Source organism: Schistocerca gregaria, chromosome 3 (assembly GCF_023897955.1).
Source record: "Schistocerca gregaria isolate iqSchGreg1 chromosome 3, iqSchGreg1.2, whole genome shotgun sequence".
Lineage (NCBI taxonomy): Eukaryota > Metazoa > Arthropoda > Insecta > Orthoptera > Acrididae > Schistocerca > Schistocerca gregaria.
Window position 1 is genome coordinate 132,378,226 of NC_064922.1, and position 13,960 is coordinate 132,392,185.

The 13,960-nt window shown below is 44.5% G+C and overlaps 1 protein-coding gene across 1 annotated transcript in view; it reads right to left on the reverse strand.

The window, feature by feature from the left end:
- Positions 1 to 13,960, reverse strand: part of LOC126355282 (arylsulfatase B-like) — an 88,231-nt gene that overhangs the window by 23,129 nt on the left and 51,142 nt on the right. The window contains exon 7 of the mRNA XM_050005570.1: positions 1,504 to 1,639. Coding sequence (XP_049861527.1) covers positions 1,504 to 1,639 — 136 coding nt within the window. The remainder of the gene's footprint in view (positions 1 to 1,503; positions 1,640 to 13,960) is intronic.

The window sequence follows — 13,960 nt, forward strand, 5'->3', positions numbered from 1 at the left end:
TGATATGTCTCTAAATTATATCTGAAAAGTAAACTCTAGATACGTAGCACTGTGACGGAAAACATATCAGTTTTCATTTATAAATAAAAAATATATAAAAAGTCATGAATATTTGCAAAACTGAGCATCTACAGATTAATTATTTTACAGCAGTAATTTTCTAGTTTATTTGATCCTATTGAATAAATAATAATTCAATAAATTGTTTCATTATGTCACTGAACATCATTTTCATAGACATGTTTATCGCAGCACTCTAGGGCCTTCCCATAGAACTCCATTCCTTTTTTGATGATGTACCCAAAAAAACCATTACCTTCTTTATATCGCCAAGAAGTAAAATAACGTGATTGGCGTCTTTGCTATAGCTAACTGCTCAAGGCACCTGAAACTATGTATATTAGTTTTCTTCACTTCAGAATTGATTGAGGAGGAAACACATGGTGTTTCGATTTTGCAGATTGAACTACCTTTTTTGCCTCCTTCATAAATAAGAACTCTGTCTTCTCATATTTTGAATGGTAGTTTCGCTTTTATTAATCTCTTACTAGTGATCTTGATATCATACACATACCAGTCCTCGCCCAGAACCATACAGTGACCACGGTGGCTCAGAGCCGTAAGATACTGTGATGGTAAGGTTACGGTATCATCTTTTCGCAGGTCCTTTTCAGTGATATCAAACATCTTGTCAAGAGGTATATAACTGTGACTCCTGACTGAGTACTAGTGAGCTACTTTGCTAAAAACTAATCACAATCAGTGGGTGTTCAAATTTGGCAAATCTCATTTTTTGTCGATGTCGAGGTTAGAAAAATTTCGCAGTTTTTGTGCAAGATTAAACAAGCAAATAGTAAGATTTCGTTAATTCCGTGTACTGCAATCGATTTGTCTGGGAAGTACGCAAATGCGTATACAACACATTTTTGCAAATTTTGAAATTCTTCAGTTTTATGAAAACGGTAATCAATTTCTCCTCGTTTCCTTACGTTTTCTCAATGTACACACGAAATAACGTCAGGGATATTTCACAACCCCGTCTCCCTCACTTTTCGTCTACCGCTTTTGTTCCATTTCCTTCGACTCTTACGACTAAAGTCTGGTTTCTCTGTTCCCCGTATCTCATCCCTGTTACCTTCAGGATTTCAGACTTCTGGCCAACGTTCTCAAAAACATTCGATAAATTTACAAATACCACAAACGTAGATTTGCCTTTTCTGAACGTAGCTCCTACAGTCAGTCGAAGTGTTGGTATTGCTTTTCGTTTCTCCGTAACCCTAAATGATCTTTCACGAGGTCGGTCTCCTCCAGTTTTGCCATTCTTCCGTAAATAATTCGTGTCAGTATTTTGCAAGCGTGACGGATTGCACTGAGAGTTGGGTAATATTCGCTCCTGCCAGCAACTGCCTTCTTGGAGTTGTCTATCTTCTCACCTTTACACCCCGTCATCTCAGACGTACCGCTTCACACAGCAGTTGGTGCTGCTACAGATTCGTCGCGTACCTGCCGCGGCGTACAGCGTGGGCAGCCAGTCGGAGACGTGCATCAGCTGGTTGGACACCCTGGGCGTGTTCTGCAGCAGCGGACTCCACACGGCGGCCGCGCCTCTCACGCCACCCTCCCACAGGCTGGCCTTCATCTGAAACACAAGCCACGCGTCACTCTGGACATTCTGGCGGTACACCAGATTCCGTACGGAGGGCATAACCGTCTGAGCGAATGATGATTAAGACAGAGAGATGTGCTTCAGTTGTTCTAATGTTCATTCAAAACACGAGCGGTTTCGGTACTTTGAAATCCCATGTTCAGGTGTATGACATTGTTGTACTTAGTAACACGTAACTTGCTGTCAGGCCAGTTAGTGCAAGAGCTCCAGTCATTGCCTGCTGGTGCGTTTCCTGACCTCCGGCGTGGCCCTCCGCACAGTAGCGGTCGGCGTTCCTGCCATGCGGCTGCCCACTGGAGGACAGTCTGCGCCAACATGCAGTGATTCGAGCTCTTGTACTGACTGGCTCGACCGCGTGTTATGTGTTAACAAATAGAATAATTTCATGCACCTGAAGATGGAAATTTAAAATCACGAAACCGCTCGTGGTTTGAATGAAAATTAGTGCAACTGTAGCAGATTTCTCTAAATTAATTATCTAATGGTACAGCTACTCTGGGGGATTCTGTGCAATACTGTTCTGTTATAAACTTGCGTTTTATTGTTAGTCTATCCTACCGAGGTCCGAGGGAGGTAATTTCTGTCTTCTTTCTTTTCTCCTTTCCCATTTCTCCTTTCTTCATTTCTAGTAGTTCTTCTTTCTTTCCTTGTGTAGTGCGTTCTTCCGTCTCCTTAAACATATTTCATCCACGTCTTTGATGGTTTGCTTCCCTGAAAAAACGTGAAAAATTCTTTTTGTTGTTATTTTCTCCTCTAGCCTCCATAGAATACAACCCCTCTCTTCCTCATCGTATAAAGTACTCATTCTAACCTTTCATATACTTTTCTGTTACTTCTTAATTTCCATTTCCTATCATTACATTTCGGTCCCAAGACTTTCCTCCTTTCCTGTTGCAACCAACTGTTTGGCTATATTTACCTAAAGGCATCCTGAATCGTACACGGTTTCTGGTCTAATAGGAGTGTTATAGTCTAGGAGTTTTACATTTCTGGATAAATATTTCATGATATACAATTTTTTCTTAATCTAAATACCACTTCCCTTTTCAATTCCTGTGCTAATTTAGGCTTCTTTGCCCAAGGAATTCGGCGGTATTATTTCAGCTTGATAGACGTAAATTTTGTAGCCTTACGTAATCAGTTGCCTACTACTTCGGTGCCTCTTTCGTGTCTGTTACGTGTTCTGTTTTTTTTTTTTTTTTGTTTGTTTCTTTCGAAAGCTGTGCTTTTGAATCTGTTCCAGTAGGAGATTTATCTGCAGTGTTCCGTTTTCTGCAGAGTTAGCTAAGATGCAAGATCGTCTGCAAAAGTAAAAAAATCTGGTTTGTGATAATCCTCTTTCCTCCCTATTACGATTATTTGGTGAAGTCGCTGATTTTCTTCAGTGTCTTGTACAAGTTGAGATGGCATACGATTGTGGTGGCACCGTAATATCCTTCCTTTCCATTTTGAAGAATAAATTTCAAGTGGAGTAAACTAGTCAACGAAGAAAAATATAACTATCTCATCACAAGTCTCTTGAATGCTATGTAATGCGGAAATGACCAGAAAATGTCAGGAGAGGCGGACCCGCCAATATAAAAGCAGGCAGGGAGCATTCAGTTGTCTGTAGACAAGCAGCAGCAGAACGAGTGGTCTGAAGATCACAGGAACTTTGGAAGTGGATGAGTCATTGGATGTCACCTAAGTAACAGACGCACTGCAGTCCCTCTAAAGCTGTTGGTGATGTGATTGTGAAGTGGAAAGGCCTAGGTGCAACCACAACTAAAACAAGACCAGGCATACATCATGTACTGAAGGACAGGAATCGTTGACGGTGCTTGTAAATAGCTGCACGGAATCAGCGGAAGGAATGACTCATGAGATACAAAGTGCTACGACCTCTTTGACTACCACACTCGATGTGCATAGGGACTTGAAATATTGGGGTACAACGACCGAGCGGCTGCTCCCTAAGAAACAAATTTCGATGGTCAGTGCTGAGCAATGTTTGAGGTGGTGTAAAGAGCCACATCACTGAACAGCGTACGACTGGAAACGAGTGATCCTGAGTGGTGAATCACGCTGCCCTCTGTAACAATCCCATGGGAGCGTTTGGGATTGGATTTTGCGTGGGAACTTTACCTACCATTTTGCGTTGTGTACAGAGGACACGGAATTCCTCTACGGGTATGTTTTTTCGTGGTTAGGTTGCGGTCCCTTTCCTGCACTGCTAAATGCGGAAGAATATGAACTCATTTCACAGCATTCTCTACTGCGTAGCGTGGAGGAACACTTCGAAGACAATGATGGTTGTTATCAGCGTGACAGTGCAATCTGTTATAGACCACCTTATGTCAGGCAATGATTTCTGCATAGTAAGATTGGTTCAAATGGCTCTAAGCACTATGGGTCTTAACATCTGAGGTCATCAGTCTCCTAGAATTACTTAAACATCACTAACCTAAGGACATCAATCACACCCATGACCGAGGGAGGATTCGAACCTGAGACCGAAGCTGCAGCGCGGTTCCGGACTGAAGAGCCTAGAACCGCTCGGCCACAGCGAACAGTAACATTCCTGACAAAGGTTATGCTTCTTTGACCTCAGACCTGAGTGCAATGGAGAACTTTCTGGGTGAGCTAGAACGTCAACTGTTCTCCATATCTCGGCGTCCAAAGTCGCAAGCTTCTCTGGTTCCCGTTCTTAAGAAAGAATGTTCTGCCATTCCCTCAAAGACATTCAGGCAACTCACAGCGTGTATCCAAAACAGAGTTAAAGCTGTGCTCAAGGTGAAGAATGAAGTCTCACCATACTAATGAGCGCCAACAAGTGACTGGATACTTTGGATCACATTGTGTGTTTAAGGTATTTGTCTTTCATTACATGTAAACGTCAAACGTTCTGGTAACCTCAGTGGTAGTACTATGTTTGGTTTTTCCGTTATCGCTAAAGGTCGTAAAGAAGGGACGTCACTACCCATTTAAAAAAAAACGCTTTCATTCGTAATAGCGATCAGCCCATACTCACCAGTACCTGATGCAGATCATAGCACCCACCCTCCGCCATGGAAATGAACTTATTGAAATACGTGTAAATTTATGATAACTTTCATCATGGCCATACTACATGGGAAGCGTAAATAATTAAACTTCTTCTTCTTGGTTAGCTTTACAGTCATTGAAGAACCTTGGCCTCCTGTATCACCTGCCTCCATTCTTCTCTATCCATCGCCTTCCTTCTTCAATTTCTTATTCCCATCGCCTTTAGATCTTCTTCCATATCGTCCAGCCACTTTTTCCTGGGTCTACCTCTGCTCGTTCTCCCGTCATGTTTCCCCATAAAAACTTTCTTGACACTCCGAGTATCCGGCATTCTCCGTACATGTCCTGCCCACCTAATTCTTCCCTGTTTAATTTTAACAACAATATCCATCTGTCCAAATGTGTTTGTAGTTCTACATTTGTTCTTACTCTCCAGCCATCTTCTTCTTCCACTGCTCTGAAAATCCTTCTCAGTATCTTTCCTTCCCATCTCAATAACCAGTTCTCCTTTAATGCCAGTACCCAGCCTTCTGACCCATATATTACTATAGGTCTTAATATGGTCGTGTATATTTTGATTTTTGTTTTGCTTCTAACACTCCTGGAATTAAATACGTTCTGAAAGGAAAAAAGCAACGATTTTCACTCGCTATCCGTTCTTGAATTTCTACTGCTACTTTATTGTCTTCCATTATTACAGAACCTAAATATTTAAATGTTTTCACTCTTTCATATTCTTTCCGATTCATTACTACTTTATTTTTGTCCGTTTATATTGGGCTCCCCAAACACCATTTACATAGTTTTTTTATGTTGACTTCTACATCTACTTCTCTTGCTGCTGCCTCTAACGTATCGTAGTTATCCTTTAGTACCCTTATATTCCTTGCCAATTATGCTATGTCATCCGCATTTGTCTACCACTAGAACTTGGCCATTGAGTATCCTTCCTCCTGGGTTTATCGGCACTTGCCGCATCGCCTTTTCTAAAAGTATATTAGATAACATTGTACAGATCACATCTCTCGGTTGTAGCCCCCAATGTACTTGGAATTCACCAGACAGTTCTTGCTTTTCTCTTACTATACACACTGTTGCTTTCATAATAAATAAACTATGCTGACAAAACTACACCGTCCATTAAAATGTGACTAGTTGAATAACCAAGGGCAGACTACTACGAGACATGCAGGGGAAGAAACTCTGAAATTCTGGGGAGTACCGACTGGGGTGTGCAGTCATGCCAACCCCAGTGCCGTGGCCAGCAGCCGCAATGGGATTCTCTGTTGAGGATCCACGGCGCGAAGAGTTCGATCGAGGTGGTCCCACAGATTTTCTTCCGGTCAGGACAGGACGGCGGATTCATCTTGATGCTCTTCCAACCACGCACGTAACCTGCGTGATGTATTACATGTACCTTCGTCTTGCTGAAAGATGCCAACCTACCGTGGAAAAACAAACTGCGAGAAGGAGTGAACATGGCCCCAAAGGATACATGCATACTTGTTTGAATCCATTGTGCCTTCCTGAATGACGAGATCACCCAAAGAAAACATTCTCCATATCGTATTGTCCCAGTCTCCGTTCTTGGTCCTAACGACGACTGTCGGAGGGTGCTTTCAGATATTTGACGCCGTACTCTTAACGGCTATCTGTACATTGGGGCATAAAACGCGAGTCATTTGAAAATGTAAACTCTGTGCCGGTATTGGAGTGCAAATTCCAACCTTTTCCCCAATGAACAGTAGTCACCATTGGAACATCAACAAGGCGGTTGATGCGGTAGCCCTTAGGCTGCAACGTTCCCCGTCCGCCTCCGGTAGCTGTTCCGGCACGGTACCTCAGCGTGTTCGGTCAAAGGGCTGCGTGTTCTCTGTAGTAAAAAACTGAGTCAAGGAATCAACGATCAACATGAACGGAAGTCCTGTGATGTCCGCCAAGAGCAAACGCAACGGACGATATCGGACAATATGAGGGGAAGAAAAGGGGGTCAGCTAGGGTTCGATTCCCGGCTGGGTCGGAGATTTTCTCCGCTCAGGGACTGGGCATTGTGTTGTCCTAATCATCATCATTTCATCCCCATCGACTCCGAACTCGCCGAAGTGGCGTGAAATCGAAACTTGCACCGGCGACCGGTCTACCCGAAGGGAGGCCCCAGTCACACGACATTTACATTTTTTAGCAACGTTCCCTGAACGGTGGTTGCGGAGACAATTGGTTCATCTCGGAGGTCAGTTTCTCAACAGTTGCACGTATATTCGCCTGTACACCTCTCCACAGCCTTTCTTTCACCCTTACCGTCTTCAGATTGTGCTTATCCCTCTTGCCTCAGCACAGATTTTGGATAGCGACATTTCACCATGAACGATATACTTTAATTACGGTGGCACATGAACTGTTTACATAACTAGCCTTTTCGGAAATCCTTCCAACCTTGCCCAGTTGAACGTCAGCTAAATCCGCATTACTTCAAAGACGGCACGGTTTCCAGCGTACACCCAACATACTTGCTTTACATACCCACAATGCTACTACTGCCAAATGCTGTCTGTGAGGGGTTACAGCACTTTGACATTTGACACACTTGGTTGTCACATCAGTGTGACTCTACCGTGTATATTCACCTGCGCTGTACCTTGGGAATCCACAACTTGCAGTGTGCGACTGCTCTCAAAATTCCCTAATCAGAGTGCCAAGCTGCATAATAGAACACATAAAGTGAACCACTTCCGGAAGAAAGATACGAAGCAATTGATAGAGAAATTGAAATTAAAGCTACACATCCGCACATCAGTATACAGGCTTGTAGAGTAATATTTCTCAGCCAGATGCTCAGGACGAAGGGCTCAAATTAAGTAATATCTGCAAATGACGACACTTTCCTGAAAGCCAGAAAGTGGAACAATGCGGTTTAACTAAAGGGATTCTTCCGCTCTGAAAGCGTTGTCCCCTTTAAAGACTGACTGACAACTGGCGGACTCCTCTTAACACCAAAGATCTGTGGCTTGTTGTTGGCCTGCCGATCTCTTTACTACTCTGGAATGCAGAAAGACACCTGAAGGCACTCTTTGCGGTTTTCAACATAAAATGATGTTTGAAGTATTGAATAGGATTGGGGAGAAGAGAAGTTTGTGGCACAACTTGACTAGAAGAAGGAATCGGTTGGTAGGACATGTTCTGAGGCATCAAGGGATAACCAATTTAGTATTAGAAGGCACCGTGGAGGGTAAAAATAGTAGAGGGGGACCAAGATATGAATACTCTAAGCATATTCAGAAGGATGTAGGTTGCAGTAGATAATGGGAGATGAAGAAGCTTGCACAGTATAAAGTGGCATGGAGAGCTGCATCAAACCAGTCTCAGGACTCAAGACCACAACAACAACACAACATGATGTTTGAGATCCGGTACGAAGAGTGACAGAATTGGACAGCTACTGTCAACCGATGATTGTTTGGGACTGCGTATTCATCCCACCAGTGACGGAGACTATATGACGAGAAGTCCTACACCCTGAAAGACACCGTCACGCAGAATGAACTGCCGACCAACAGTGACCTCAGGATGAATGAGTACACAGTGGCATCTTTTCGTCAGATGGATCAGTTAGTGAGTTGCAGGAAGTGGGTGAATCGACCAGTCGGAGCACTGAGAAATCTTTCGGAGATCATTTAGAGTCCAACCTGCGGAGCTTTACTTGAGAGATGAATTTAAATTAAGTTAATTTTTAGGCGATCTGAGAATCTCAGGTTCTTTCAGGAGGTTCACGTGTGTCATGATTTCCATGATGTCTTGTGTAACGTGTTCTGACTTTGCTTTCTCGAGGTATGTCAAGTTATGTCAAAACAGATTTCAGGCTTCGAGTGGGATCCCTACATACCTTCCCTTGTATGTCAACACTTCTTGGAAGCCTCGCTTTACAGTGAGTGTCGAGTTGTCTTTCATACGGCCTGACGATGGACTGCCCTATGGCATTAAGCATTAAGCCTCCGTTTGTGTTTCCCTCAGATTCCAAATAACTTTCTCACCGACTCTGCAGACAGCAGACAGTAGTTGCTTTGTGATGGTCAATAGTTGCATATCGTCCTCCATTTTATCTGGAGAAGAATTATGTGGTATGAAGGAAAGGAGGAACAAGTGATGCCGCTCAGGGTAGCCCCGCAAGAAGTCATGAGACATAAATAAGAAGGTGCTGAGAGTGAAGTAATAGCGACTCAGCATGAAACCTGATTTGGTGGGAAGTTGAAACGCCATCGCAACATCACAACAGCCACATACGCACGCGCGTAGTACTGAATCTGGTAAGTGATGACGTAAAGTGGCTTATTCTGTCTCCCTCCCTCCTTTAACACGCCCAGTTTTGAGTTGTAATGATAATAAACATGAATGTTTTCTTGCTTAATCATGTGCATTAGAATTCCTAAAATTATTACATTTTAGTACCCAGTATGGGATGATCTCATCTACATATTACCTCCTAAATTTACAATTTTGACTCAACTTCTGTATCAAGGTGAAAAACGACAGCAACTATAGTGGGTTTCCAAATGTAGATATTAATTTAAGGACAAGTAACCATTAGCTGGGGGCACAGTGTGCGTGAGAACTCGTTACTGACGTAACAATTACATAACAAAATTATGGAGTAATTCTGATCATAAAAATACCAAAGGTGTAAGTCATGATAAAGGAAGATCACGGGAAGTAGTGAAGTTCATATGGGCCTGAACACATGTAGAACTAGCAATTGGTGGCTAAACGATTTACGACTGAAGTACATGACGCGCGATAGCGAACTAGTTACAAAAACCGCAACCGTAGTTTCACCAAAGTGTAGCTTCAGTGTCACTTGATAATTAGCGGAGGGAATAAAGCAGGCAAAGGAAAATACTGCGCCCAACAAGCAAACTAGTTTTGCAACGTAATCCCACGTGCTTGTCGTAAAGCGGTTAAAAGAAGAATTTGGTGGTCGCAAGTTCATACCGCGAGAAAAAACGTACACAATCGTCTTAAATGAGAGGTAGTATGATGTCCATGGAAATATGAGTAACGATGGCAGAGGTTCTAGTTCCTTACTCCAGTGGTGACTCAGCGGGCCAGCTAACGCCCTCGTGGACGGACCAGCCACCCTGAGCGTCCACCAGGAGACTGCGCTCACTGACGCAGTTTGTACAAGAAACCATCAACGATATGAAGCGTCACATTTTCGGCTTACGGACAAGGTGAAGCGGGCCACCTGCATCCACTAATGTGTCAAAGTCACCAGTAATTAACAGAGGTCGATTGTGAAAGAAGCAATGGCACGCCGGCTGCTGTGGCCGAGCGGTTCTAGGCACTTCAGTCCTGACCCGCGCTGCTGTTACGGTCGAAGGTTCGAATCCTGCCTCGGGCATGGATCTGTGTGATGTCCTTAGGTTACTTAGGTTTAAGTAGTTCTAGGGGACTGAAGACCTCAGATGTTAAGTCCCATAGCGGTTAGAGCCATTTGAAACAGAAGAAAAGGTGTGTTTAATATCCACAGATCGATAATTTAATGAAACTTCCAGAGAGTGGTGATAGCTTACGAAAGGATCGCCCCATTCAACTAAGGTAGCTTTCAAATACTTCTACACAATGATACTCAGAGAAAAAAGATAAACAGTGGCCGCCGAGCCGTTGGGAGTCAGCTGCTATAGGGGCGCTGGGCGGCTTTCAGTAACTGTCCCAGATGGCGCTGCCTCTACGGACGGATGATACAGTGGACACGAGGTTGCGACAGCTGCGGCACTTGGCTTGTACTCCGTGTGCTGCTCTCCGCTCTGGTGGTAAACAAGTGCGCGGCAGCCCTTGCTGGTGTGCTAGTAGCGACCAAGCAGTGCGTATTCTGCAGTGCACAAACAGCTGCATCACAAAGCCCAAACACGCTTCAATGTGATTATAAGGTGGGTTTAAATCCGGGGAGATTGGTGCCCAAAGCATTGGTACTCTTTGAACTACGCACGTACATTGCTACCTGTGTGGCACTGTGCATTGTCCTGCTGGTAGGTGCCACCGTCTGGAGATGAAAGCAGACAGTATGTACACTCATGCTCATAAATTAAGGATGATGTTGATACATGGTGAAACAACGCTCAGGTGGGCGGTTTGCGGGTTTAAATCACCTCGGATCATGGCTATGCGGTGAATCTGACCTGCGGTCGTCGCACGGTGGCGCTGGCAGCAGTCCACATACACAGAGGCGTGTTGGTGCATGTCAGAGTACGGTACAGTGACTAATTCTGCGGACTTCTTCAGACGTGCTAATGGTGACTGTGTGTTAAAAATGGCTCAAAGAACCCGTGTTGATGACGTTATGAGGGGTAGAATACTAGGGCGACTGGAGGCTGGTCAAACACAGTATGTCGTAGCACGGGCCCTCCGTGTGCCATAATGTGTGATCTCAAGATTATGGCAACGATTCCAGCAGACAGGAAACGTATCCAGGCGCTACAGTACTATACTTCCACAGTGAAAAAAACCACAAGAAGACCGGTATCTCACCATCAGTGCCCACAGACAGCAGCGGAGTACTGCAGGTAGCCTTGTTCGTGACCTTACCGCAGCCACTGGAACAGTTGTCTCCAGACACACAGTCTACAGACGACTGAACAGACATAGTTTATTCATCCGGAGACCTGCAAGGTGCATTCCACTGACCCCTGGTCACAGGAGAGCCCGTAAATCCTGGTGTGAAGAACACAGTACATGGTCAATGGAACAGTGGTCCCAGGCTATGTTCATGGACGAGTCCATCTGAACAGTGATTTTCGCCGGCTTTCCATCTACAATCAATCAGGAACCAAACCCCTTAATGTCCTTGAAAGAGACCTGTATGGAGGTCGGGGTTTGATGGTGTGGGATGGGATTATAATTGGTGCATGTGCACCCCTGCATGTCTCTGACAGAGGAACTGGTCAGATGTACCGGGACGCCATTTTCCACCCGTATGTCCGCCTTTTCAGGAAAGCAGTGGATCCCACCTTCTTCCTGATAGATGATAAGTCACGGCGCCACCGAGCTGCTATCGTGGAGGAGTACCTTGAAACAGAAGATATCAAGTGAATAGAGTGGCCTGCCTCTTCTCCACACCTAAATCCCATCGCGCACGTCTGGAATGCTATCACAGCACGTTTTCAAACCACTACGACACTTCAGGAGCTCTGACAGGCACTAGTGCAAGAGTATGCCAGCCCGTTTTGCGGCCTTTGTAAGTATGCATGGTGATAATATCCCATAGTGATGTCGGAATACATGCGCAGGAAACAGTGGCGTTTTGTAGCACATGTGTTTCGGAACGGTTTCGTCAGCATGTCACCATTGCCGAGGATTTGGAGATCTGTGTCGCGTGTTTTCCCTATGTGCCTATGCTATTACCACCAGTTTTATGTAGTGCCACGTTGTGTGGCACCACATTCTGCAATTATCTTAATTTAAGTGCATGAGTGTATTAGTGAACCTGTGACCCAGGGACGGACTGCATACGCGCCTTCCATGAAGACGAGACCACCCAGATAATAACCACCTCAGACCGTAAAGCTCTCTCCTCCGGCCTCGGTCTTTCCGAAAATTCTTGCAGGACAGTACATGGCAGTTGCCATCTGTCCGATGGCGTGCAAAGCGTAGCTCACATTACAAATCCACCTGTCGCCTTTGGTCATCGTCCTGTTGCAGTACTGGCATGCAAATTCAATCTTTCGTTGATGATGAACAGTAGACATCATAGGTCCTTGAACCTGGAGCCTGCTACGTTGGCCTATACACATTAACGTTCGCTGAACGGTTGTTAGAGAGACGCTGTTAACAGCCCCTCGGTCCATCTGCGTTCTCAGTTGCTCTGAAGTTGTTCGTCTATTCGCCCCCGCACACATCTCCAGTCGTCGATCACCCGTGTCATCTATGGCCCGTGGTGCATCGCAGTTGCCTCAGGGCCTATTTTGGATAGTGCCATATTATACTTCATCCATGTTGACACACGAACAGTTTACACATTTAACTGTTTCGAAAAATCTTCCACCCTTGGCACGAAAGTCCATCACCCTGCCCTATTGGAGGACAGATAAATCACTGCGATTCCGCATCACAACAACGACAGTACTATTTTCTCCGTTCCTCGCGACACGCTTTATACACCCTCCACTGCTACTGCTGCTACCTGCCGTCTGTGAGTGGTTGTTGCACGCTGACCTCGAGCACAAATGGTGATCATATCAATGTGACGGGACCGCGTATCAGAAGGCAGCTCTCCAAGCTGTTGTTCGACGCCAGTTCTAACATTGCCAACGTATGATATTCGGAGGTTGTTTCAAGGCTGTATTACAACGCTGGGACACCGTTGGGATCATTAGCGGCGTTGGTTTGGTACGTTGAATTTTGTGTGTTCGTTTCATCTTACGGCGTTGTTGGTTATGCGGACTTTTAACGACGTTATGATCTCAGCTGTTTAAGGTTTTCCTTCTTTTCGATGGTTGTCGCATGGTGTTGTTGCGTACTTTGCTTGTACAGTAAGGTAGTAAAACCATTTGGTATTATATCTTAGTCGTACCTGTAAAATTCTTGAAGAATATGATTCCGTACAAGAATGTAATCACGTTCCAAATATCAATGTAATACCGACGTTGTGTCTTCATGTACAAGGATATGGAAATTCTCTGGCTAATCAAGGAATATTGTCATAAATTCAGCTTTTCGTGTTTTTAAAACTTTTGTTGAGTCAATAAAATCAATTTTAGAGCTTATATTACACTACTAGCCAATAAAACTGCTACACCAAGAAGAAATGCAGATGATAAACGTGTATTCGATGGACAAATATATTATACTAGAACTGACATGTGATTAAATTTTCACGCAATTTGGGTGCATAGATCCTGAGAAATCAGTGCCCATAACAACCACCTCTGGCAGTAATAACGGCCTTGATACGCCTGAGCTTTGAGTCAGAGCTTGGATGGCGTGTACAGGTACAGCTCCACATGCAGCTTCAACACAATACCACAGTTTACCAAGAGTAGTGACTGGCGTATTGTGACGAGCCAATTGCTCGGCCACCATTGACCAAACGTTTTCAATTGGTGAGAGATCAGGAGAATGTGCTGGCCAGGGCAGCAGTCTAACATTTTCTGTATCCAGAAAGACCCGTACAAAACCTGCAAAATGCGGTCGCACATTATCCTGCTGAAATGTAGGGTTTCGCAGGGATCGAATGGAGGGTAGAGCAACGGGTCGTAACACATCTGAAATGTAACCTCCACT